The sequence below is a fragment of the Chiroxiphia lanceolata genome, chromosome 24 (assembly GCF_009829145.1).
Source record: "Chiroxiphia lanceolata isolate bChiLan1 chromosome 24, bChiLan1.pri, whole genome shotgun sequence".
Lineage (NCBI taxonomy): Eukaryota > Metazoa > Chordata > Aves > Passeriformes > Pipridae > Chiroxiphia > Chiroxiphia lanceolata.
This window is the reverse complement of record NC_045660.1, coordinates 3,434,534-3,457,926: the sequence shown is the minus strand read 5'-3', so window position 1 is coordinate 3,457,926 and position 23,393 is coordinate 3,434,534. Positions and strand designations below refer to the sequence as shown.

General features: G+C 64.3%; 1 protein-coding gene across 4 annotated transcripts in view; it reads right to left on the bottom strand.

Annotated features, from left to right (window-relative positions):
* The window catches only part of AHDC1 (AT-hook DNA binding motif containing 1), a 51,186-nt gene extending 30,368 nt beyond the window's left edge, over positions 1 to 20,818 (bottom strand). Inside the window, exons 1-2 of one of the 4 annotated variants that reach the window (XM_032709957.1) lie at positions 20,717 to 20,818; positions 20,083 to 20,203 (exon numbers count right to left, since the gene is read on the bottom strand). Coding sequence is in view for 2 of the 4 variants with exons in the window: in XM_032709955.1 (XP_032565846.1) it covers positions 13,902 to 14,091 (190 nt within the window). In the remaining 2 variants the exon portion in view is untranslated. Of the gene's footprint in view, positions 1 to 13,901; positions 14,367 to 20,082; positions 20,257 to 20,542; positions 20,646 to 20,716 lie in introns of those variants that run through there. The other 3 variants (XM_032709958.1, XM_032709956.1, XM_032709955.1) reach the window with 3 other exon arrangements.
* Between the last annotated feature and the right edge of the window lie 2,575 nt (positions 20,819 to 23,393).

Sequence of the window (23,393 nt, the reverse complement as noted above, 5' to 3'; positions counted from 1 at the left end):
CCGTTCTCATGGCAATGTCCTCTGCAAAGAGCATAGGGAGGGGAGCACAGTGCCACTCTCCAGGGGGGGCCATGCTCCTTCTCCTCCCTCTGCACCCAAAATCCCCTGATGCCGTGCGGCCGCGGGGCAGGAGCTCCAGCCCGGCCATTGCACTGCGGGAGGAGGCCAGCAGCGTTTCCACATGGATATTTTCTTCCACTGGCTGCAGTTTGGGGCTGCCAAAAGCCAAAACAAGAATGGAAACATCCCATTTTGTTGGCAAAAATTCAAGGCAGGGTTGGGTTTTTTTTTTCTTTTGGTTTTGCCTTTTCTTTTTTCTTTTTTTTTTTTTTTTTCTGTTCTTGTCTTTGGTTACGAACGGAAATTCCCTGCCATGAAATCATGACGAAACCCCAAACCAAAACACAGCTTGGGCTGAAACCTTCACCCGATTCCCCGGGGATCCCATGTGGGGCTGGGCCCAGGGCTGGGGATCACCCTCACACGGCCCCAGGACATGGGGCCGAGCCTGGACCCCAGCGCCAGCACCAGCCACGTGTGAGGTGAGGGGATGTCATGGTTTGGGGATCCCTCCAGCAACCCAACGTGATTCCCACCTTGGAATGTACCACTTCCCAGCCCTGCTCTGCACCACCCTGCCTCAGCAACAGCACCTGGGAACCATCACCAGGCCTGGCAAGGCACAAGTTTGTCCATGGGGAAGTAGGTCCCTATGGATGAGGCCAGGCAGGGACAGGGATCGAGGTGCTAGTGGCTCCAAGTGTGGCATTATGGCAGCGTTCGCTCCCAGTGCTCGTGGGAAGGTGCCAGTGCCTGGCTGTCCTGAGCTCCCTGTGGAAGCCAGAGACCTCCAGGCTCCTTCGCAAGAGCAGTCACTGGGAATGGCCTCATCCAGCCCATCCCAGGGAGTCCGGATGCAGCCAAGCCCCGGGGCTCACCCCTGCAACCCGCCCGGCATTCCCCCCTCCCATCCCCTCTTTCCACCAGATGTTGGGGCTGGAGGATGAAACGGCTCTTCCCACCCCAGTCCCCGCCGCGTCTCTCTGCAGCTCCCGTTCCGGAGCCTGGATCCGGCCACGCAGGCTGAATAAGGCTGAGCCTTTGTCCGGCTCCCCCCACCGCGCTTCCCTTATCTGGCCCGGCCGCCTTGCCAAGAGCAGGCAGGAGGATGGCGGCAGCGCCGGGCTGGCGAGGCCCTTCTCTTCTCCTCCTCCCGCCCCAGAGCCCTCCAGGCTGCTGTCACCCCTTGCTAAGCCCCACCAGCACCTCTCCTCCATCCCTGCCTGCTCCCCCAAACCGGGAGACCCCCTCTCACTGCTCAGTGCTTCATCCCAACCCACCCGACTGGGCACAGCATCACCCCCTCTGCTTCCCTGCCTGCTTCTCCATGCCGGGGGGGCCTGAGCAGCCCTTGAGGGGTCTGAGCATCCCCTGGGGACTGCAGCCAAGGCAGGGCTGGGCGAGGCAGGGGTCCAGGGGCAGCATGGAGCCGGGTTATCTCTCTGCAGAGCTCCATGCACAGCAATTAACCTCGAGAGAGCAGCCGCGGCTCCTGCCAAGAACCACATTAGGTGTGTGTGGCAGCGTCTAGACATGCGAGAGACCAGAGGCCTTGATCTGGAGGAAGGCGGCTCCATCCCTTCCCCCTCTCCTTGCCCGCCTTCCCCACAGGGACCCCGTCGCTGGGGTCCGGCCAGAATCGAGCATGGAGCACCAGGAGGGACGCAGGGATGGGAGCAGGAGGTTGAGATCAGCCCCGCATCCCTCTGTATGGGTGTGGGTCCATGCTGGGCTATTAAACCAGGGCTCTACTGCTTGGCACAGCATGGTACAGTAGCCTCACAGATGCCAGACCCCCAGGTCCCCAGCGATCAGTGGGAGGAGGAGGAGGAAGGTGGTTGCAAGCACTACCTGAGCTGTCTCCCACCAGGAGATGCAATGAACATCCCGTGGAGCCAGCAGCAAACCCTGGGATGAGCCCTGGAGTGGGGATGGAGCCGGGAGGAGAACCAGCTCGCTGCCTCCCCGTGCCAATCCTGTCACCTGGGGCAGGTGGGATGGAGCCGGGTGGGCACCCTGGGGGCCGGGCACCCTCTCTGCTCGCGCCCCTCACACGCGTGACACCCCCTTGCTCTCACCTCCCGGGTGCAGCCACCCCAGACGGCTGCAGGATGCTGGGGAGAAGAGATTTTCCCGACGTTAATTAATTAAAATAAACAGCAAATTAAATACAGCAAAATTAAAATAGCTCCGGAAATTAATTTTCAACAAAACCCACCTGGAAAGGCTGGATATTTAAAGAATTAATGGAGCCCTCTGAGACCATAAAGAACCGCTGAGCTCCCGGCATCCACCGGTCCCCTCCGAGCCCGCCCGGGGACCCAGTGCTGTGGGGAAGCTGGGATGGGACCCTGGAATGAGACCTTGGGATGGGACCCAGGATGGGACCCAAACCTCCTGGCAGCTGCCTCTCCTCGCTGCTGCCTGCACGTGCCTGATGCTGCCATACTGGGAGGGAAGGATGCTGGAGGAGGATGCAGGGATGTTCCACACCATCCCAGTGGGAAGCACCAGCCCCAGCCCTGGCACAGGGCTCTGCAGGGACACTGAACTCCTGCTGGCCTTGCCCCTTGGTCCCCCATCGGTGGGGATGCACAAGGCACAAGGATGTCCCTGCCACCCTCCCGGCCAAAACCCGCTGCACTGAGGGAAACCCGGCCTTCCAGAACCCATCTGCCTGGGTGCCCCAGGCCCCCCACAGCTCTCCCCACACATAATCCCCCCCGGCCGAGGAAGGATTACTGTGCAAACTGGCTGTGCAGCCGGACAAAGCTCCTTACCAGGCAGGACGGGCGGGTCGAGGGGCTCCCCAGGGGCCCGGCGGGGTACGGGCGGGGCGTGGGGTGGGCAGCGGACGGGGTGAGGTGCCAAGGAGCATCCCCCTGCCCGGCCAAGCTCCGGCCTGAGGCCAGGCAAAACTCCTCACACGGTTTGGGGCGTGCCAAACCCAACCAGGGCGGGAAGGCCCACCCAGTGCACGCCAGCCCTGCCACGGCACCGGTGGCGTTTCCTCTCCCCCGCGCCCGGCGTGTGCACAGGCGCAGCGGCACCGACACGGGCGGGTGAGAAAAGGCTCCGGAAGGAAATGGAGAAAGCAAAGAAGAAGCCGACAGGTGGAGAGCAAGGAGGGGCTGAGGTCACCTCCGCCATGGCACGGGGTGCAAGAGGGCATCCGGGGGTCCCCACCCTGCCAGGGTGCTGCCAGCACTGGGCTGCTCCACTCCCATCACCCAGGGAAACCGAGGCACGGTGGCCATGTGGACCCCCCCGCCAGCCCGGGGAGGGAAATGCTCCCCCCCCGCCGCGGCCGGGATGACACCAGCTCCCCATCCTCCTCCCACTCCACCCTGTTCCTGCAGGAACCCAGGAGTCCGGGCTCCGGGCAGGCAGCCAGAGCCTCCCTCCTGCCTGCACCTCCCGCCCTGCCTGCTCCACGGGCGCCCGCGGCCGGCTCCGGCCCTCGCACCCGCATCCGTGCCCGGTTCCCGCCGGCGCACACCTTCCCACCGCGTGTCAGGGCGACCTTGGAGCGCTGCCGCGGCCGCTCCGTGCCAAACTTCCCGGCGGTGCCCACGGCACAGCCGGGGGCGACTGACCGCCAGGAAGGGGGTTTCCCTCCCCTGTTTGTTTATTCGTTGGGTGGGTTTTTTCGCCCCTTGCTGGAGACAAAGGCAGGCCGTGTGCCCAGGCGCGGGGTCTGGGGGGTGCCGGCAGTGCCGGGACCGGTGGCCATGCCGGGCCAGCCACGCTGGGGGCTCTGGGTGGCCGGTTTCCTCCGCACACAGATGGCTGTTTCGACTCAGTCGAGCGCTTGACCTAAATCTCCTCCTGATCCACGGGAGCTGCAGTCCCTCAGCAGCACAGCTCAAGGCAAGGAGGAGGAGGAGGAGGAGGAGGAGGAGGAGGAGGATGAAGGGGGGGGGACCGTGGCCAGCTGCGGACCGGCGGGAGGGTCGTGCCGGAGGGTCCCCACCCCGGGTTTGGCAGCGGGGCCGGCGGAGGCGGTGGTGGAGGGAAGGAGGGAGGGAAAGGGGGGGTGGAAAAAAAAAAAAAATCTCCCACGCTTTGAGCTCCAGCGCTGGCCGCCAGCGCCTGCGTGCTGCACCCACCGGGACGGGGCAACCGCCCCGCCGGGCTCGACGCCCCGGCAGACCACTTCCTCGGAGAGGGGCCCCGGTGGAGGAAGCTCCAACGGCTCGAAAGTTTCGCCTGTGACTCAGCCGCTGGCTGGGGTCACCAAGCCGACCCCCGCAAAGAGGAGGCCCATGGAATCCCAGGGGTTCGGGGCACCGGGGTGGGGGATTTTTTCGGGTTCCCCAGACGAGGGTTGTCTGTGAGGCTTTGGCGCTCCACCCCCAGTGTCGGAGCAGCCCAAACCGGCTTCCCAGCGACAGCAGAAAGCTTTTAAAATCCCCTACGCGCGGCATGACTCACTCCAGAGCCAGTGCCCAAAACAAGCTCCGACACGGAGAGGAATGGCGAGAGCAGGGATGCTGGGGGCGGGCAGGAGGGGCTGGGGAGGGCCGGGGAGGGGGAAAGGGGGAGACAGAAGGAGGGAGAGAAAAGAGAAGAGGCAGAAATAACAGCATCTGAAACTCTGCCTGCTGGAGGCTAATTGGTTCCGGCACAGCCTGGTTTGTTTGGCAATGTTTCCTCTAATCCTTCAGGCTCCGCGCTCTCAGCCCCAGGGACATGGGGACATCTCGACACCCGGCCAGCGCCACTGCGGCACTCCCAGCTTGGACCCCCTCCCACCCGGGGATGCAGAGGGGTGATGCTGCAACCGGCTCTGCCCACCCTGGGGTCTCTCTGAATCCTTCAGGCTCCTCACTCCCAGCCCCAGGGACATGGGGACATCTCGACACCCAGCCAGTGCCTCTGCGGCACTCCTGGCTTGGATCCCTCTTCCAGCCTGGGATGAAGAGGGGTGATGCTGGGACCACCTTGGAGTCCTCCTGGGGCTGCACCCCGCCGGGGTGACACCCTGGGGATGGGGTCTGTGGTGACACCCTGGGGATGGGGTCTGTAGAGACACCCTGGGGATGGGGTCTGTGGTGACACCCTGGGGATGGGGTCTGTAGAGACACCCTGGGGATGGGGTTCCCTTCCATGGCACTGGGCACAAGGATGCTCAGAGAACCGGGCAGGCAATGGCCGGGGCAGCGGAGGGAAGGGAGGGGAAGGGAGGGGAAGGGATGGGAAGGGAGGGGAGGCCCCACGGCCCAGCATGGCTGAGCCAGAGCACTAGCCAAGAGTCGGCAGCTTTGTTCCAGGTGCCGGCTCCCTTTTTTTCATTAGGCTAATGGGATGCGGATGCATTATTCCATTCCACATGCTGCTAATGAACCACTCAGGCCAGTGCATTTGCATTAATGTGCAAAGCACTGGAGGAGGGTGGAGTGGCTGCATCTGGCCAAGGCTGACCTTCCCCACACCACCCAGCCTCCCCGAGCCACACTGCGCTCCCACTGCACTCCCACCGTGCTCCCACTGCCCCTCCAGACCCGGGGTCTCCTCGGGATGGCTCCGATGCACATTCCAGGACACTGTAACCAGCCCTGAGCCACCCTAAACTTGCTGCCTGTGTTGTCCTCTTGCTCATACTACGCCTGGCCAGCTCCACCACCCCTTCCCATATGGATCCTGGATGATACCCCATGCCAGCAGCCCGCTCTGCACCCCATCCCTGACTTAGATGTGACCACAGCATCCCTCCTGTGGTCCCCACAGGTCCCCAAAAAAGCAACGACTCCCACCTCCCGCCAGGAAGCCCGCTCGGAACGTCCCTCCTCCCCGGTTATTTGTCCTGGGACTTCCCAGCATCACCCCAAAGCTCTCCCCCCCCAGGGGGGCCGACTCCCAAGCCCACCCCCCACCCCAGTGCTGGCAGGCAGTGCCGGGCGCGGGCGTCATCGGAGCCCTTGGGTTGTTTGTTACGGCTCCCAACTGCCTCCGTCCCCGGAGAGGTTTCGAAGGCGAGTGACCCACGAACTGGAATGCGCAAAGCCTCCAGCAAACAGAGCCAGCTGCCTGCGCCCGCGCAGGGGGGGCGGCGAGGGGAGAGCAGCCGGCCCCGTGGCACAGCACGGCACAGAACAGCACGGCAAAGCCCGGCACAGCACGGCACAGCTCGGCCCCGACACTCTCCCAAGGTGGGCAGCCACCCGGATGGGGTGAGATGAGAGCGGCCCACTGGCCCTGCCATGTCCCCAGTGCCACCAGCTATCGCGCCAGGCCTCCAGCCTTCTATGCTCCACTTCCTGCCTCCCTCCCAGCCTGGATTTTTGGCCTCCCAGAGCTGTGCCAGGACGATACTTTGCCTCTTGCCCAGCAGCAAGACACATGCCCTTGGGTGGCTGAAGGGCCTCCAGGACATGGGACAACACGGTGGCAGTGCCAGACCCCCCATCTTGGCCTGTGTCACCCTCCCCGGGTGCCGGAGGGTTCCCAGCTGGAATCAGTGCGGATGGGCCTGGCTCTGCACACCCTGAGGGCCACGCTGGGGTCTCAGCAGCTCCATGCCCGGTGAGTGTGCGAAGCCCCTGTGCCCGAGCGCGCGGGTGTCTGGGTTTGTCACAGCCTGGTGAGCAAGTTAATCTCAGGCTCCCTGACACGTGGAATAAAATCGCGATCCCGTAATGGAATTCATTCATCTTCCTGTCCAGGCTGAGAACAAGCCCCCCGCCGCCCACCAGGGCTGGGGCTGGGCCAGGGCAAGGTGACCAGTGCCCAGCTCCCCGCTGGGGGTCCCTGCCTGCCCCCACCCTCCTCCCTGCCACGGGACCGGACCGGCACCGGAGCGATGTTCCCACGAGCAGAAGCCCAGCGAGGTGCCAAGCAGTGGGTGCTGCAAAGTGCCCCCTTCCCAGGGGACATCAGCCATGCCCGTGGGGAAAGTCAGGGTCACCAAGGAGGGCTGGCATCCCCCCAGGGTGATCCGGGGTCCTGCCATGCCAGAGGGCAGCCACAGCACTCACGAGGTGGGAAAGGGAAACTGAGGCAGGTGATGTTGGGAAAGGGCAATCTGGGTGGCATGAAGGGGACAGGGGAAAATGTCCCTCTGTCCCCATGATGTGCCTCTGTTCCTGCAACTCCTTCTCCACTGCCAGCTCCTTGGCCAGCCCTGGCAGGGAGGCCCCACCACAGGGACCCTGCAGGGGTGACACCGGCTGGGGCACCCATGGGGGACCCCAGCCCGTCCCCAGGGACTGGCTCACCCACAGCCACAGGTACAAGTGACAGGGAAAAGCTCGGGAGTCTGAGCAGGGCAGGAGGCCACAGGGCTGCAACACCACCCTGTGCCTCAGTTTCCCTCTGGCACCCACATCAAGGCCACCCCCAGGCGGGAAAGTGGCCCCGCAGCCAGGGGAGAAGGAGGAGGAGGAGGAGGAGAAGGAGGAGGGCTGCTCCTTCCCGGGCACACAAAGCCCCTTTCATAGGGGCCGAGTTTGGATTTCCTCCACCAACCCAGCACCTCGCTGCCTCCTGCCCTGCCAGAAACGCTGTGGTCAGAGCAGGGGGCTGGTGGGTGGGACGCCTGGGCTGGGGGCACAGGGACCTTCAGGTGGCTTCATCCCTCACCCCGACCATCCCTGTGATTTTCCCCTCCTGTCAGCTTTTAATTATACCCCTAATAAAAGTCGCTTTGCAGGGGAACAGGAGCTTTGTTGCTCAGGAGCTCATCTGCTCCTGCTGCTCCTTCCCTGCTTTAAACCATAATCCTCAGCTGGGGACACTGCAATTAGCCACCGCGGGGCCGGGCACCATGTCACCGAGGATTAGGACTCCCTTTGGCAGGGAGCTGGGGGACCCGGCCCTGGCGTGGGTCGATGGCTCTGTGCAGGGTGGGCCATCCCCCTCTGCAGCCCCCAAAAGAGGAGGACAAGCCTAAGAGCCCCTCCGAGCCAGGCAGCCCCCCAGCCCCCCTCCTCTGGGTACCCACCACCCTGCACTGCATCAGAGCCTCTGGGATGGTTTTGGGGTGCACAGGAGCCACAGACCCTTGGCTGAACCCACTGGAGCCCCCCTGCACAGACAGACCCAAGAAGGGCTTCCCAAGGCTTGGGTGGCCTTGTGCAGTGTGACTCTGGGGACAAAAATGGGGCTGGGGGCACCAGCAGGAGCCTCAAACCACATCTCTGCATGTCTGCAAGCCCCAGTGCCTGTTCCCAGGGTGCTGTACCCCCAGGAGGGGAAACTGAGGCACAGGGCACCAGGTGCCCATGACACAACACCCCGAGGAGCCGGGGAGAGATATGACACCGGCACGGTGACTGTGACAGGGACCCTCCTCCACGGTGCAACGGGCACGTCTGCAGCACGGCAAAGGGGTCACTGGACCCCTCGAAGCCCCCGAAAGGAGCCCGTGCGTTGCTCCCGGGTGCCTCTCGCCAATCAGCCTCTTCCCGGGGCTGGAAGGGGAGCGGGAGCGCTCGTTAGCAGCCGCTCATTAAGAGCCCTCCGGGAGGATGAAGGTACCGGGGGCACCTGCACCTCCGTTTAATGAGCTGCAGCGCCATTAAATGCTGGAGGGGACCTTGGGCACGGTGCGGGTGCCGGCGCGGGGGGCTGACCCCCACCCTGACCCCCACCCAAACCCCGGGGCGGGTCCTGGGCTGGCGTGGCCATGGGAAAGGGAGGGACACAGCGAGTTGAGTCATGGTGACAACTGCAGAGGTGGTGGCAGCTGCTGCCAGGAACACCCTGAGCTACCCGGGGGGCATCGCGGGGGCTCATCCTCCCCCTTGCCCATCCAGCACCCACCGGTGCTGCAGGGAGAGGGTGACAGTGGCCCGCGCGGGGTAGCAGCACCGGTGCCAGGGCACAGCAGGACACCTGGGACCTCAAGGTGGTGACCTTCCCACTGTGGGTGCCCCAAACTGGGCAGGGGACTGACAACCTGTCCCCCAGGATGCGCCCAGAGCTCCCAGTCAGACCATTAAGGCACAGCCTCACACGGCACCTGGAGGGGACCCTCTGGGGGGAATCTCCCGGGTGCACCCCCACCCACGCAGGGGCCATGCCACGGCCCCCGCCGCAGTCCCCAGCCCCGCAGGACGCCTGGTCCCCACCCTCGCACCCACCCGCGTGGGGCTCTCCCTCGTTAATGTTTACTCGGGTTCGTTAGCGCCAGCACATCGCCATGGCAACCCTGCAAGCTGCGCCGTCGCCATCCGCGCCACCGTCGCGAGGCTCGGGGACGTCCCCACGCGTGGGGTCACCGCGGGCACCCACCACCCACCGCGGGCACCCACCGCCGCCAACCACCCGCCCCGGGCGCGTGGGGCTGGGGGACAGCGTGGGGAGCAAGGGACACACACACGCAGACACACACACGCAGACACACACACACACACACACACACTGGGGTTCGCCACCTCCCCACCGGGGTGACATGGCTCAGTGTCACCCAGCCAGGGTGACAGCACCCGCCGCTCGCCCCCGGAGCGCCCGCCGCCGGGCCAGGGCTGCAGGCGTGTGCGGGCGCTGCCAACACGCCTCGGTGCTGCATTATTTATAAACCGGAGGAGCAGAGGGCTCGGCAGCAGCTGCAGAGCCCTCACGGGCCACCCTGCCCGGCGTCACGCAGCCACCGAGCCCGCTGGCACGGTGGCACCACGGCCCCGCAGACAGGAGGGACAATGGGGACGAGGCTGCCCGCAGGGCTGGCAGAGCCACGGGGCGCCCAGATGCCATCCTGGCGTCCCCTTGGATGTGGTGGGTGGCTGGTGCAGCACGTGGGGGTGTCCGGTGTGTCACTGTGTCCCCTGCACTGGCACAGCACCCCAACTGCCTTGTGCCACCTCAACCTGCCTCCTGCCACCTCAGCCTCCCTCCTGTCACCCCAGCCTGCTCCTGCCACCCCAACCCGCCTCCTGCCACCTCAACCTGCCTCGTGCCACTTCAACCAGCTACTGCCACCATGAACTGCCTGTTGTCATCCCAACCTGCTCCTGCTACCTCGACCTCCTTTCTGTCACTCCAGCCATCCTCCTGCCACTCCAACCTCCCTCTCGCCACCTCGACCTCCCTCCTGTCACCCCAACCTGCCTCCTGTCACCGTAACCTGCCTCCTACCACTGCATGACCCCATTGCAGAGGGGGCTGGGTGACGGCAGCAAAGAGGTGCCCCCACCCCAGACCCAGCCAGCCCCCCGTGGCACACAGCCGAGCCCCAGCTGTGCCACAGCTCCGTTCACCAGGAGCAGGATGCGTCCCTGGCGCTTTCTCCCACCGCGGGCTCCGCTGGCTACGGCAAACAGGTTTTCCTTAAGCTTTGCAGAATCCACCCACCTCCTTCCCCCCTACGAGTCCCACCTCCAGGCTGATGGGGAGAAGGAAGGAGCAGGGAGCGGGGAGGGGGGGGGGGGGAGAGAGGAAGGCTGAATTGGGGCTTTTAATTTTTCATTATTAATTTCCCATCGACGCCGAGAGGCGCCGGGGCTCGCTCAGCCGCCCCCAGCATCGCCCCCCGCGCTCCCGCGCGCTCTCCCGGAGCTCTGCACCGGCTGAAGCCGAGCCAGGCTGCCGATAGGATTAATTCTGCATGACTGCCCATCTCCGCGGGGGGATCTAAGACCCTCAGGCCTGCAGCAATCTTTAAAATTCCTCCAGCCCAACTTAATTCCCTCTTCCTGCAGAGCTGGCGCATCTGCTGCAGTCAGGCACGGAGAGAAGGAGACGGAGGGAGAGGGGGGGACGACGGGCACCCAGGACCGCCGTGGCTCTGGCGCCAGGCGGTGGCCCTGCTATGGTGGTCGCGGTGCTGCGCTGTCACCGTGGGGTCACCCAAAGCCACGGCGCTCACCCATCCCATCCCCGTGGGTGGTTTGTGCTGGGGACGGGGGAAACTGAGTCACAGGGGAAAGCAGGGACGGATGCAGCCCCTGCACTGTTGTCACCCCCCTGTCCCCGCTGGGACTCCCCAGAGCAGGAGGTTGATTTAAAAACGGGGGTTTTCCATCACCTATGAGCTCTGCCTCTCTGAGGGGGAGCTCGTTCAGACTCCACCCTCACTTTCCGCAGCCCCAGCGGACAGGCCCCCAGCAAGCACCCAAGAGTCCGAGATCCCTGGGTTTCGGGACGGCTCATGGAAACACGGCTTGGGAAAAGCAGCGTGGGGGGGAAACCCCCTCCTCCTCAGCCCCTCTCTCGGGGGACACGGGCCCAGCGTCACCCGGGGGCCGTGCACGCCCATCCCCACCCCCGCGGGACCCCCTGGGACAGCGTCAGGACGAGGAGCCCGGCCAAGCCCGGGGGGTGCTCCCCCCCACAGCCCCGCCATGCACCGCGGCAGCCCGGGGACGGTGGCGTGTCCCCGCGCTTTGAAGGCTCAGCCGCCACGCCGAGCCTGGCAGCCGGCGGGCAGAGCTAACCTTCAGGGGGTGACGGGGAGAGGCGACTGCGGGATGGAGGGGTGGAGGGATGCAGGGATGGATGGATACGGCCACCACGCTCCAGCCCCTGCTGCGCCCGCCATCCGCCCAGCCACCTTCCCAAGGTGGATGCAGGAGAACCATCCCTTTTTTCCCCTCCTTGCCTCCAAGTTGCCCGGCTCGCCAGGCAGCCGAGGAGCACAGCCCAGCCCAGCTGCCGGCGGAGCTGCGGATACATGCATTTAAATCACTTATATCTTTACTTTCTCCTGCACTGGCTGTGAGATGGGCTTTTTTTTGCATGCGTAATTAGGGGGTGGAACAGATGGCGGAGGGTTCGTTTAAAGTAATGCATCCATTAAAATAACCTTCGCTGTCGGGGACTGCGCTCCGACAGGGGCCTGTTTCACCGGGGGCGGTGGGGAGGGTAGGGGGGGGCTTTGTTTGGCGAGGAGGGGGGTGTTGGACTTTTGGAAGGGGGCCGGAGCATGCATTCCCTCTGGGATGCATCATCCCAGACCGTGGGATGAAGGATACACCAAGCTGTGTTACCACGGATGGGTTGTGCATGGGAGCCAGGGCCAAACCGGGACCAAACTGGGGGCAAACTGGGGTTGAAGTGGTACCCTCCAGGGCTCAGTTTCCATAGCAATATGATGGCAGTGACATGGTGGGGACGCAAAGCCCGGGTTGGGGAGGATGCCAACAGTCCTCGCAGGGGGCACAGTCCTCCCGGGTACCCTGGGGTACCCATCCAGAGCTGTCCCTCACAGGGACCGTGCCCACCCCTGTCCCCCACCCACCAGAGACTCCAAAACCAGCTGGAGGAGGACATTGCCACGCAGCACCAGCCGCCTCTCCTGTTTCAAACCCCGGGTTCCCGGGAGAGGCAGGAGGGCTTTGTTCAGGCACCAGAGGAGCGGAGGCCAGAGAAAGCAGGAGTGCCCTGCCAGCTCTTGTGTTTCACTCCCAAGGAATGCCGGGGAGGGGAGGGGAACTCTGCTCCCCCCCCTTTCCCGCCCCGTTGGGCGCCCAGCCCGGCTGCAGGGTGCTGGGGCTGGGAGGAAGAGGAGGGATGAAGGATGGGGAGGCGGGCGTCGCGCGGATGCCGCGGTGCCACCACGTGCGGCCGGGGCTGGCAGCGGGTGGGCTGGGGAAGGGGGGGGGACACATGGTGACACACACCCCCAGGGGTGACACAGCCATGCAGAGCCCCACGCCAGCTCGGCTGGAGCAAATAATTCCAGGCAAGAGCTGCTGAGAAAATATCACACCCCTGTCTGGGAGGAAAGGAGGAGCCCCCGCGGGTAACCCCCTAAATTTGGGGGGATCCAGAGAGGCCGGGGAAGGGAGTGGGGAAGGGCAAAAGCAGCAGCGACGCCAGAGCCACCCAAGCGTGTTCAAATATTTAGTGTGCACTTGCGAAGGTGCTTCTGCTGCCTTTAGGGCATCGCTTCGTTGGAAGCACTGGAGAGGTGGGAACTGGGGGGATGGGGAGCAAATGCCAGGGATTTGCTGTAAGGGGGGTGTCTCTCTTTTCCAGTTGGGCTGGGAGGGCCAAGGCACGCGGAGCACAGGAAGGGCTGGGACAAGCTCAGCTTTGCCCTAAGCCTGGCCCCTGGCTCACTGCCCCCTCCCCAGCCACAGCCCTTAGACCCCATGGGACACATCTTTCCATCCTCCTCCTCCTCCTCCTTCTCCTCCTCCTCTTCCTCCAGCCCCTCTGCGCCTCGCCAGTTCCCCACACTCCCACTCGTCAGCACCATGGGGTGTCCCCAAGCACCGTGGTGGCCCAGGGGACAGCCAGCGGCTGTGGCAACGTGGCACGTGACGCCGATGGCAGAGGTGCTGTGCCGGGGGCGGCGATGGCAGGCGAGGGACCGAGGGGACATGCGGGATAGAAGGGCTGGGGACCACCGGGGAGACGCCAACAGCCCCGAGGGGATCGCAGCAGGACACAGATCACAGGGTGACAGGGCTCCCCAGAGCAGGCAGGGGAGAAGGCCCTCCGGCTTTCCCACCCCAGCCCCACAGATGCGCCGAGGAGGAGCCGCTGTGGCGGCACAACGCGGGACGCTGGGTTTCACCCCGTCCCCACGCCGTCCCCCGGCCGCAGAGCCCCTGCCCCACCACCCCCACTCCCCCTTCCTGCTCCCAAACACTCCCCCGGCTCGCCCCTGTCCTCTCACCTGCTGTCACCTCCCCATCGCACGCCACGCTCCCCCCTTCGCCTCCGCGGGCGCTTCACCCGCTCCCTTCGGTGCCCCCCGAACACCGTGAGCTCTTCCCGCTCCCCAGCCAACAATCCGCCGGGAAAAACCGGTCCCAAAAACCTTCCCCACATCCGCGCCAGCTCTGCGGGTCTGGGGGGGCCGCGGCCGGCCCCCCGCTCGCCAAGAACAATAGCGCCTTGTTCCAGCCCGGCTCCGTCCTCTCCTCCCTGGGCAAAGCCCTGGCCACTCTCACCTCTACGTTCCTCTCGCTGTTTCCCAGCTCCCTCCTGCCAAATCCCCGCTCCCGAGTGCTTCTCCTCCCCGCGGGTCCATATTAAGCTACATTCTCCTTTCAGCTGGGTGGAAAACAGCAGTAATAACCATGTGGAGAGAGCCGTGCCCCCCACCTCCACTTCCCTCCCACTTTGGGGTTCAAATTTCATTTCAGCAAAAAAGCTTCCCCCGCCTCCAATTTCTTCCCCCAAACCGAGTCGCTGTCGTCGCGTCTGATCTCGGCAGGGGCCGTATGGATGCTCAGCTCCTCCTGGTTCAGGATCTGCTGCCAATCTGGACCTCGCAAACTGGTTCTCACACAGCTCCCGCCTAGCACCTCCCTCCCAGCAGTTATTGTCCCTCCTCAGCCACCGGGACCCAGCTCTCTCCCTGCCACCCTGCTCTGCTGTCTCCCTGCCACCCTGTTCCACTGCCACCCTGCTCCTCAGCCACCCTGCTCCCTGCCACCCTGTTCCACTGTCACCCTGCTCCCCACCACCCTGTTCCACTGTCACCCTGTTCCACTGCCACCCTGCTCCTCTGCCACCCTGCTCCACTGTCACCCTGTTCCACTGTCACCCTGCTCCTCTGCAACCCTGCTCTACTGTCACCCTGCTCCACTGTCACCCTGCTCCACTGTCACCCTGTTCCACTGCCACCCTGCTCCTCTGCCACCCTGCTCCACTGTCACCCTGCTCCACTGTCACCCTGTTCCACTGTCACCCTGCTCCTCTGCAACCCTGCTCTACTGTCACCCTCGTTCCCTGCCACTCCACTCCCTGCCACCCTGTTCCCCTCTGACCCTACTCTTTGACCCTGTTCCCCTGTCACCCTACTCCCTGCCACCGTGCCCTCCTGTCACCCCTTCCCAACGCCATCCCTGCTCCCCATGCCCCTCATCCAGCGCTGCACAAGGCACCACACTCCCCTCCCGCCCCTGCTTCTGCCCGGGCACATCCACCCCAAACCAAACCACTGACTTTGCCAGGCAAGATTTATTCCCGGCGAATTCCCGGGGGGCCAGCGGGGCTGGCAGCTGGCGGGGAGCAGAGAGTCCCTGCTGCCTCCAGCCCAGCAGCCTCCCTCTTTCCCGCAGCTGAGGAGCTCATCTCCCTCGCCCAAGGCGCTCCATCCTCCTCCAGATATTTTAGGCCCAGGTTTTGCGAGGAATGTTCAGGCGCCGAGCCCAAGCCGATGCGCTGAAGTCAGCAGGAGGCGAAGAGCGAGGAGGGAAGAGGGAAGAGGGAAGAGAGAAGAGGGAAGAGAGAAGAGTGTATGTGGGGCTCAGGGCCCCGGGGGCGGCAGCGGCGACACAGGGATGGGATGGGATGGGATGGGATGGGATGGGATGGCATGGGATGGGATGGCATGGCATGGCATGGCATGGCATGGCATGGCATGGCATGGCATGGAGTGGTGTGCTGCTCCCTCTGCCTGGAGCTGGTTTAGCTGTGGGAAGGGCAGAGGTTGGAGCTGGCGGATGCCAGAGCTGCTTTGCACTCCCTCCCAGAGGATCAATACCACATTTTGCCACTCCCCTGTCTCCCCGCCTCGTGCCAGGCCAGGCTGCACCAGCGCTCACCCACCAGCACAGTGGGATTTGGAACAGGGAGAGGATCCCCAACACTGTCTGTCCCCTTCACTGGGAGGGGAAGAAGGTGCTTTCACCAGGGCGGAGTGTCCCCTGCCAACACCTGCACAGACCTACCTTAACTCCTGGGATCTGCATGGCAGCCTCATCCCTGTACATCAAACCCTGCACACCAACACCAGTCCCTGTCCACACACCAAACCCTGTACATCAAACCCTGCCAGCACACCAAAACCTGCACACCAACCCCTGCACACCAGTCCCTGTCCATGCACCAAACCCTGCACACCAAGCCCTGCCTGCACACCAAATCCCTTCTGTGCACACCAAATCCCTTCTGTGCACACCAAATCCCTTCTGTGCACACCAAACCCTGCACATCAATCCCTGCCTGCACACCAAACCCTGCCTGTACACCAGTCCTTACACACCAATCCCTTCCTGCACACCAAACTCTGCCTGTGCACCATACCCTGCACACCAAACCTTGTTGGTTATACCAAACCCTGCACATCCAACCCGGCACACCAAACCTTGCCTGTACACCAAACCCTGTCTGTACACCAAACCCTGCACAGCAAACCTTGCCTGCACACCAAACCCTGCCTGCACACCAAACCCTGCCTGCACACCAAACCTGTCCACACGCCCTACCTGCACAGGAAGCTCTGCCTGTACACCAAACGATGCCCGCACACCCAAACTCTCCCTGCGCACCAAACGCTGCCCACGCACGTGCCAACAGCTCCCGCTCACACCCCCTCTCCCTGCGCTCACCCCGCTGACCCCCTGCACCCCCCAAACACCCCCATGACCCACCCACCGCCACCCTGGCACCGTGGCAGCTCATCCCCGCTCCTGGGCCCGGCTGGGTGTCCGGGGAGTTTCTCCCGGGTGCCGAGGGAGTCCCCGGCGTGGCGGCACACGCCAGCCCCTGTCACGGCCTCGCTGGCACGGCGCGCCCGGCGTGCTCCGACAGGTGAGCCCCGGGGGCAGCGTTCCTGCCTGGGCCGGCAACTGTCCCCACCGGGCAGCCGGTTTGCCGGCATGTTCCTTCCCAGCACGTCCCTCCCCTCCTTCCCTCCATATCCAGCCTCCCTCGGCCGGAGAAAGGGGGGAGCCGACAGATTTTAATGAGCTCCCCGGAGGCATCGCTCCGCACCCCCCCATCCTCCCGCCTCTTCCCGCGCCCGGGAACCGATGCTCTGAAACACAACCCTCGGTGGCAAAGCCTGGAAAAAAACCACAGGGCACATTTTCCTCCCCCCCCCCCATCCCCCTTCCTTTTCCCTTCCCTCCTCGCCTCCCCCAGCTTTTTTTTGCTCTCCTGCCGATGCCAAAGACCCAGCCGGGCTCTTGTGCTTTCACTCGCAGCTGCAGCTGCCGATTTTCGCTGTAAGCCCTTGTGCCTAGAAGGCCCAGAGCGAGGGATTCTGGGACGCGGTGATTGAAGACAGCACCAGCACGGAGACCATTGCTCAGACTTTCCCTGTCTGTCGCCCCAACGCTCAACCCACAGAGAGGGAGGGGAAAAAAAAAAAAAAGAAAAAAAAAAAAAAAGAAGAAAGAAAAAAGGGGAAAAAAAAAAAAAAAGAAAAAGAAAGATGGAGAGGGAAGAGGAAAAAAAACACCACCGGACTGGCGCTCGCCCCTTCCCACCCACGCTGAGGGCACGCTCTGCTGTGCTGGCACTGAGCACCCAGGCAGGCAGCACATGGGGACAGGGTGAGCCCCCCAGGCCTGTGACACCCCGGTGAACTCCGAGTCCAGCACCAAATCCCACCAGGAGCGCGCTGGATCCCTCTCACCGCACAGCCTGCTGCACATCACCCTGAAAACTCCCACTGGGGAGCTGAGCGCAGCCCAGTTGCTTCCCTTCTGTGTTATTTTTTAAGGGAAATAACGTTAAGGCAGCTTTTGAGCCACTGTCTGCGGCACAGGGTGAGCATTGGGGTGCGGGCGTGAGGGGAGGTCACACCGAGCGCGGTGCCGGGTCGTCATGGGAAGCCGAGCGCTCACCACGGCACTTGGGACTGCCAGGATGCACCCTGGAGCCAGCAAACACCCTGGGAACATGTCACCACGTCCCCTCCGCATTTAGAACCCCCCCGAGGAAGGAGGTCCGCAGCACCCTGGCTGTCCAGACATGCCTGGGAAGGTCCCACGGGATCAAATCCCTGCCCTCCAGCACGCGCAAGGCAGCGCTCAGCATGTGCCCCGAGGCAGAGCGGGAACCACTCCAGCCCGGACGGATGCGCGGTGGAGAGCGGGGCAGCCGGGCTGTGACCCCACAGACCCCCGGGCCGGTGAGAGGAGGGGGTGTGCCGAGCATCCCCCGGCCCGAGCTGAGCCCCGGCGCCCCCAGAACCACCCCCGGCACCGCCGGCTCCCCGAGGACCATGTCCGGACCACACGGCGCATCCCGGCCCCGAAGTTTGGCTGGCGGCGGGGTTGGGGAGGGGACGGCAGCGGAGGCGGGGGGGGGACGACACACATCTGCGACGCATTCAGGGGCCATCCCGCATCCGGGCAGCCCGGCCACAGGCCGGCATCCAGCCGGCCGGCCCCGGGGGGGAACGCTGCCATATCGCCAGGCAAAAAAATCCCCCCCACATCCCTCCCGCTCCTGTTACCGAGCCCGGAAGAAGGAAACAGCCCTCCCCACCGCTGCCCTGTTTACCAAGAGCTGGTTCCAAGCACTCGGGAGAATAGCAGGAGCATTTCAAGGCCCTGTTTCCACTCGGCTGACACACACTATTTATAGAAGCCCACAATTCTCCCAGAGCTTTCCTCGGGATCTCAGCAGAAATAGCCTGCCCCGGGTCTCTGCTGCCTCCTCTAAGGAGGCCAGGGCAGCGCCGGCCCCCCCAGGCTTCCCGTAACCTTCCATGGGCTTCCATGGCTTCTCCTCCGCCGGCCAGCCCCGCTCCCGGCGTGTCCTTGGCTACCCCGTCCCTGCCACGGTGCCAACCTTTCTCCCCCAAACCATCTCCGCCTCCTGCCCGACCGGCTCCCGGCGGGCGCGCGGTGGCTCCGGCCGGTGCCCGGGAGGGAACCGGGGCTGGGGTTGCCGGGCTGTCAGCGGGGGGGACACGGCAGCAACCCGGGCGAAAGCCACCTCCCGCCTGACTGCATCGGAGCGCGGCGGAGCCCCGGGGGACTCGCACCGGGGATGGAGTTGGCCTATTCAGGTTACAGAGACATGGCAGAGCGGAATTTGGCGCCGCGCCATCCCTTCTCCAGCCCCCCCCCCCACCCCCACTCCGCCCTCCTCTTCCCCCCGCGCTCCCCACCACCACCACCACCCTCCCCTGCAAATTCCACAGCCCAGCAGGAGAAGCCAGTGTAAGGGGACACCTGGGGGGGCGAGGAAAGGCGGGGAGGCTTGGGAGGGGGGCCCCCGACTCAGACCACGGGGCCCCAGTTCGGACCACGCGCCCCCCTCCCCCGGTTCGGACCACGCCGGCGCCAGGGTGGGCAAGCGAGCGGGGCAGGATCCGTGCCCGCCGCCCCGGGGGTTCGCTTCTGCTCTCTGTCACGCCAGGATAAATCTGGAGTGACTCCACCGCGCGCTGTGGCACACAATGAGCTCACCCCGCCGCTTTTGGGGGGCTCTCCTGGCAGCCACGGGCCGAGGGGGCTGGATGCACGAGGCCACTCGGTCGTGGGCACGGCCACGTCGTCCCCCCCACAGCACGTAAACAAGCAGGGACCCAGGTGTCTCCACCTGCGAGGGCCTTGGGGACACCAAACACATCCCCAAGGTGGGCAGAGGGTCTGGCGTCACCGTGACCCCCGCGGGGCGACTCCAGCCCCCGCCAAAGCCATCGCGGTCCCCCGCGGTCCCCATCACAAGCACCGAGGGGCCGCGCGGGGGGGGGGTGGTGGTGGTGGTGTTAAATCAGCTGATCGATAAAAACAAATCAGAGGGGGGATGACAGGCACCGGAGTGACAACCGCTCGCCGAGCCCCGCGCCACAGACCTCGCAACTTCACCGGCGGGGCTGGGGGGGAGCCCCCCGCGCCTCACGCGTCCCCCTCACCCCCCACCCCCCCCGGGGCTGCCCCTCGAGGGCCAGCCCGCCGCTCCCGGGGCCAGGCTGCCAGGGGAAGGGGGTGGGATGCCGTGCCCCGGGGGGTCCCCATGTCCCCCGGGGAGCCCCCCTAACCCCCAGCGCTGTTGACAGGCTCTGCCTTCTAGTGGCCGGAGCCGGCTCTGACAGCTGTCACTCACCGCTCGCACCCGGGGGGGGTGAAGAGGCGGGGGGGGTTGTCCAGGGGGAGGCGGCCGAACTCGTGGACATGGCAGCCCCCCTTGCAATGGGGGGCTCGCCCCGGGCTCCCCCCCTCCCCCCCCGCACGCCCCTCCCCGCCCCAAGTGCCATTAAACTCCGGCAATTTGGCACCAACTCGCCGCGCAACTTCAGCGGAGGGGACGGCGCGGGGGGGACACACACACGCGACACGCCGCCTCCTTCCCCCCCCCTCCTCCCGCTCTGCCCAAAGGGGGTGTCCCGTGTGTCCTCCCCCCTCCCAGCCCCACACAAAGGCGGGGGTCCCCGGTACTCACCCGCCGGCTCCTGCGCTCCGCGCCCCTCGGAGCCCGCCCGCTTGGGGAGGCTCCTGCCGCCCGCCGGGGCTGCGTCCTGACCGGCCGCGGGGGTCCCGGAGCCCTCGGCACCGCTCGCCACCTTCAACGAGAGCATTTCCAGCGCCTCCTGCTCACATTCTCCCCAGGCAACTCCGCTCCTGCCAGCCCGCCCCCTCCTCCGTCCCCTGCCTGCTCTTTCCTCCTTCCCTCTCCCCCCCCTCCACCCCTCTATTTTATTTTTTCCGGGATTTTCTCTCCCCTCTACCGCTCAGCTTATTTTTTTTCCCTTTTTTTCCCCCTTTTTTTCTCTCCCCCTATTTTTCCCCCTTTTTTTCCCCCTTTTTTTTTTCCTCCTCTTTTTTTTTTCTCTCTCTCCCCCCCCCTTCGCCTCTCACACACACACAAAAGGCAGCGGAGCGGGAGGCGGAGGGGAACCGACCTCCCCTCTGCGCCTCCGCCGCTCGCCGCCTGCGGAAAGCAAAGAAAGACACAGCGCAGCAGAGCCCTGGCTTGCCGCTGCCTCCCCCCTTCCTCCTCCTCCTCCTCCTCCTCCTCCTCCTCCCTCCTCCTCCTCCTCCTCCTCCTCCTCCACCACCTCCTCCCTCTCTCTTGCCTTCTGCCGCTCCCGGCTTTGTGGGGGCTGGGATAAAAGGGGGGGAGCAGAGCCGGCGGCCAGGCGCGCCCAGCCCCTCGCTCCTCTCTCCGTGCGCGGCGGGGACCGCGGCTCCGCTTCGCTCCGCTGTCAGCGGCACGGCCAGCATCCGGCACCCCGGGGAGCCGTGCAGCACCGCCGGGGCATGCCGGGCCTTGTAGTCCTTCCTTTTTCCCCCCCCTCTTTTTTTTCCCCTCCTTCCTTTTCTCTCCCCCCCCACCCCCTTTTTTTTTTTTTTTTTTTTTTTTCCTCTCTCCTCCCAGTCGCTGCGAAGCGCGCAGGGAGGGGCGCAAATGGGCGCGCGGCCGTTGCGCGCCGCGCTGGGAGAGGAGGGGGGGGGATACTTACAGAGAGGGGAGAGTTTGGTGGGGGGTACCCCGACGGGAGGGTAACACCCCCCACCCCCGGGGCTGCCCCCCACCCCCCTCCCCCGAGGTCCCAGTGGGATGCGCGGGGCATTGCTGCCCTCTCCCGGGTTGCACCCGCACTGCGCACCCCCTTCTTAGGGATGCAGGATTTGGGGATACACCCCCCTCCCCCCCCCCTCTGCGGCCCCCCCTCACAGTCCGGGGTGCGCCTCATCACCCTCTCCAACTCAGCACCCCTGAGCCCTCACGCACCCCTAGGGAGCCAGGTATCCCCAGGGAGCCAAGCACCTCCTGTTTTCCTTTGCCCCCCCCTCCCCTCTTTTTTTTTTTTTTTTTTTTTTTTTTTAAACTAAAGCTCTGTCTGAGGCCTGGAAACATCTCTGCTGTTTGCTGACACCCTGCTCCTCCAGTTTATTTGGGATGCAGTGCTGCGTCCCCTCTTGGCCCTGTCCCAGAGGGAATGCCAGGAGGGAAGGTGGTGACCAAGACCACTCAGGACACGGTGGCAGAGCAGGGAGCTGCCCCCCCAGCTCCTTGATCACCCCATAACCTCCCTCCCCATGGCTCCACGGAGCATCCCCCCCCCCCGGCATCAAGTCTCCGTCGCTGTTAATGTTCCCGGAGCCGGGTAGATACAATATAATTAAAGCAGATAATACCGGTGATGTTTGTTATGACATCGTGTTTTTGTGAGTGACGAGTGAAGGGTTAACTCCAGGGAATTGGGAATTTTGCCTGGCTGCTAATAACACGTGAGTCATCGATGGAATAACACATGGGTGCAGGGAGAGACACAGCACCTGGCTCCACAGCAGCCCTCTGCCTGCGTGGGGCAGCTTGGGCTTGGACGTGTGTTTTTGGATCAACAGGCAGCCAGGGAGGAATCCATGCCCTGGGTGCATCCTGGGCACCCCAGTTTCACTGCTGGAACGGGAGGAAGTGGTGAGCTGGGGTCAAGCTGAGAGTGGCCTTCCAGCAGGGACCTGCTGCAGCTGGAAAGGCGTCAGCTCCGTCCCCTCCACGCGCCCCAGCGGGATTGGCGGGGCTGGATTTGGGACTGGATCTGGGACTGGATTTGGGACTGGCTGGACTCTGCACACCCCGGATAAGGATGGGGCATGGACTGCATCGCTCCTGGGAGCGGAGCAGAGAGGAGGCCTGGGCTCCAGCCCGGTCAGCAGAGGAATCTGCACACGCAGACAGGATCGCTGCAATTGCTGGTGGCTGAGTGAGCAACTTTGCAGGCTTCCTCGTCCCCTCGCCCTGAATGTCAGCTTTGAATTTTCTTGCTATTTTTAGGGACGGTTCAAAGAAAAAAAAAAAAAAAAACCACCGAGGAGGATCCCTCCCTTCTCGCCTTGCAGGGCTCTGAGCCCCATGAATATTGCAAGGCTGTGGATCACTGTACCTGTGCAGGGATGAGGGGAGTGGGACAGAGGGACGGGGCAGGGAAGAGAGAGAGGTCGTGCAAAAAACATGACATTGCAAGCGGAATGGGTTAGAATGTAAAAGATTTATTAATTTAATCCGAAGCATTAAAAGGTCATGTATTAATCAAAGAGATGCTTAAAACTGTCAAAGTCCTTTGTCAGGTTTGAAGTGCATCTCTATAGTTATCATAAAATATATATATCAGTCTGGCATGGAGCCCTGGGCAGGGCTGGAGGAGGATGAGGAGGAAAATGAGGCTCTTCACAGTGGGATGGACACCCCCACTCCACCTCTGCCAGGCTCCTGTGGGTGCCCAGCACCCCCAGGCTTACCTGGGTACCTTGTGGGTCACCCCCTGTGGGTCCCGAGGCCTGGGTTTGTCCCCCCTCAAGTCAGGCTTGTGCCCTGCGGTGTCTTTGGGGTTGTTTTTGGGATCTGGATTTGGGGTAGAGATGGGTGTGATGGGGTTGGGAGTGGGGTCCCCCATGCATCCCCGTGGGCACAGGTGGCTCGTGGCCATGGCAGGGGACACGGGGGGTGGGTGAGCTGTGCCCGTGCCTCTCGTGTCACAACCCCGCGGGTGCTCAGCCCTGCCAGCATCGCTTTGCAGCTGGGGAGGTGGGTGGCAGAGGCGGGTCCCCAGGGCCACCCGGGTCACCCGGGCACCCTGTCCCCTCTCCCAGCCAAGTGCTGTGTCAGCAGCGTTGGCGTGGACTTACGCTACCATCTAGTGGCTGCTTTGCCGAGCCGGGGCCACCGCTGTCCCCGGCTCAGCCCGTGTCCCCGCACCCCGCGACCCACCCCCCTTCCCAAACCCGAGGGGCGAAGCCACCCCCGTG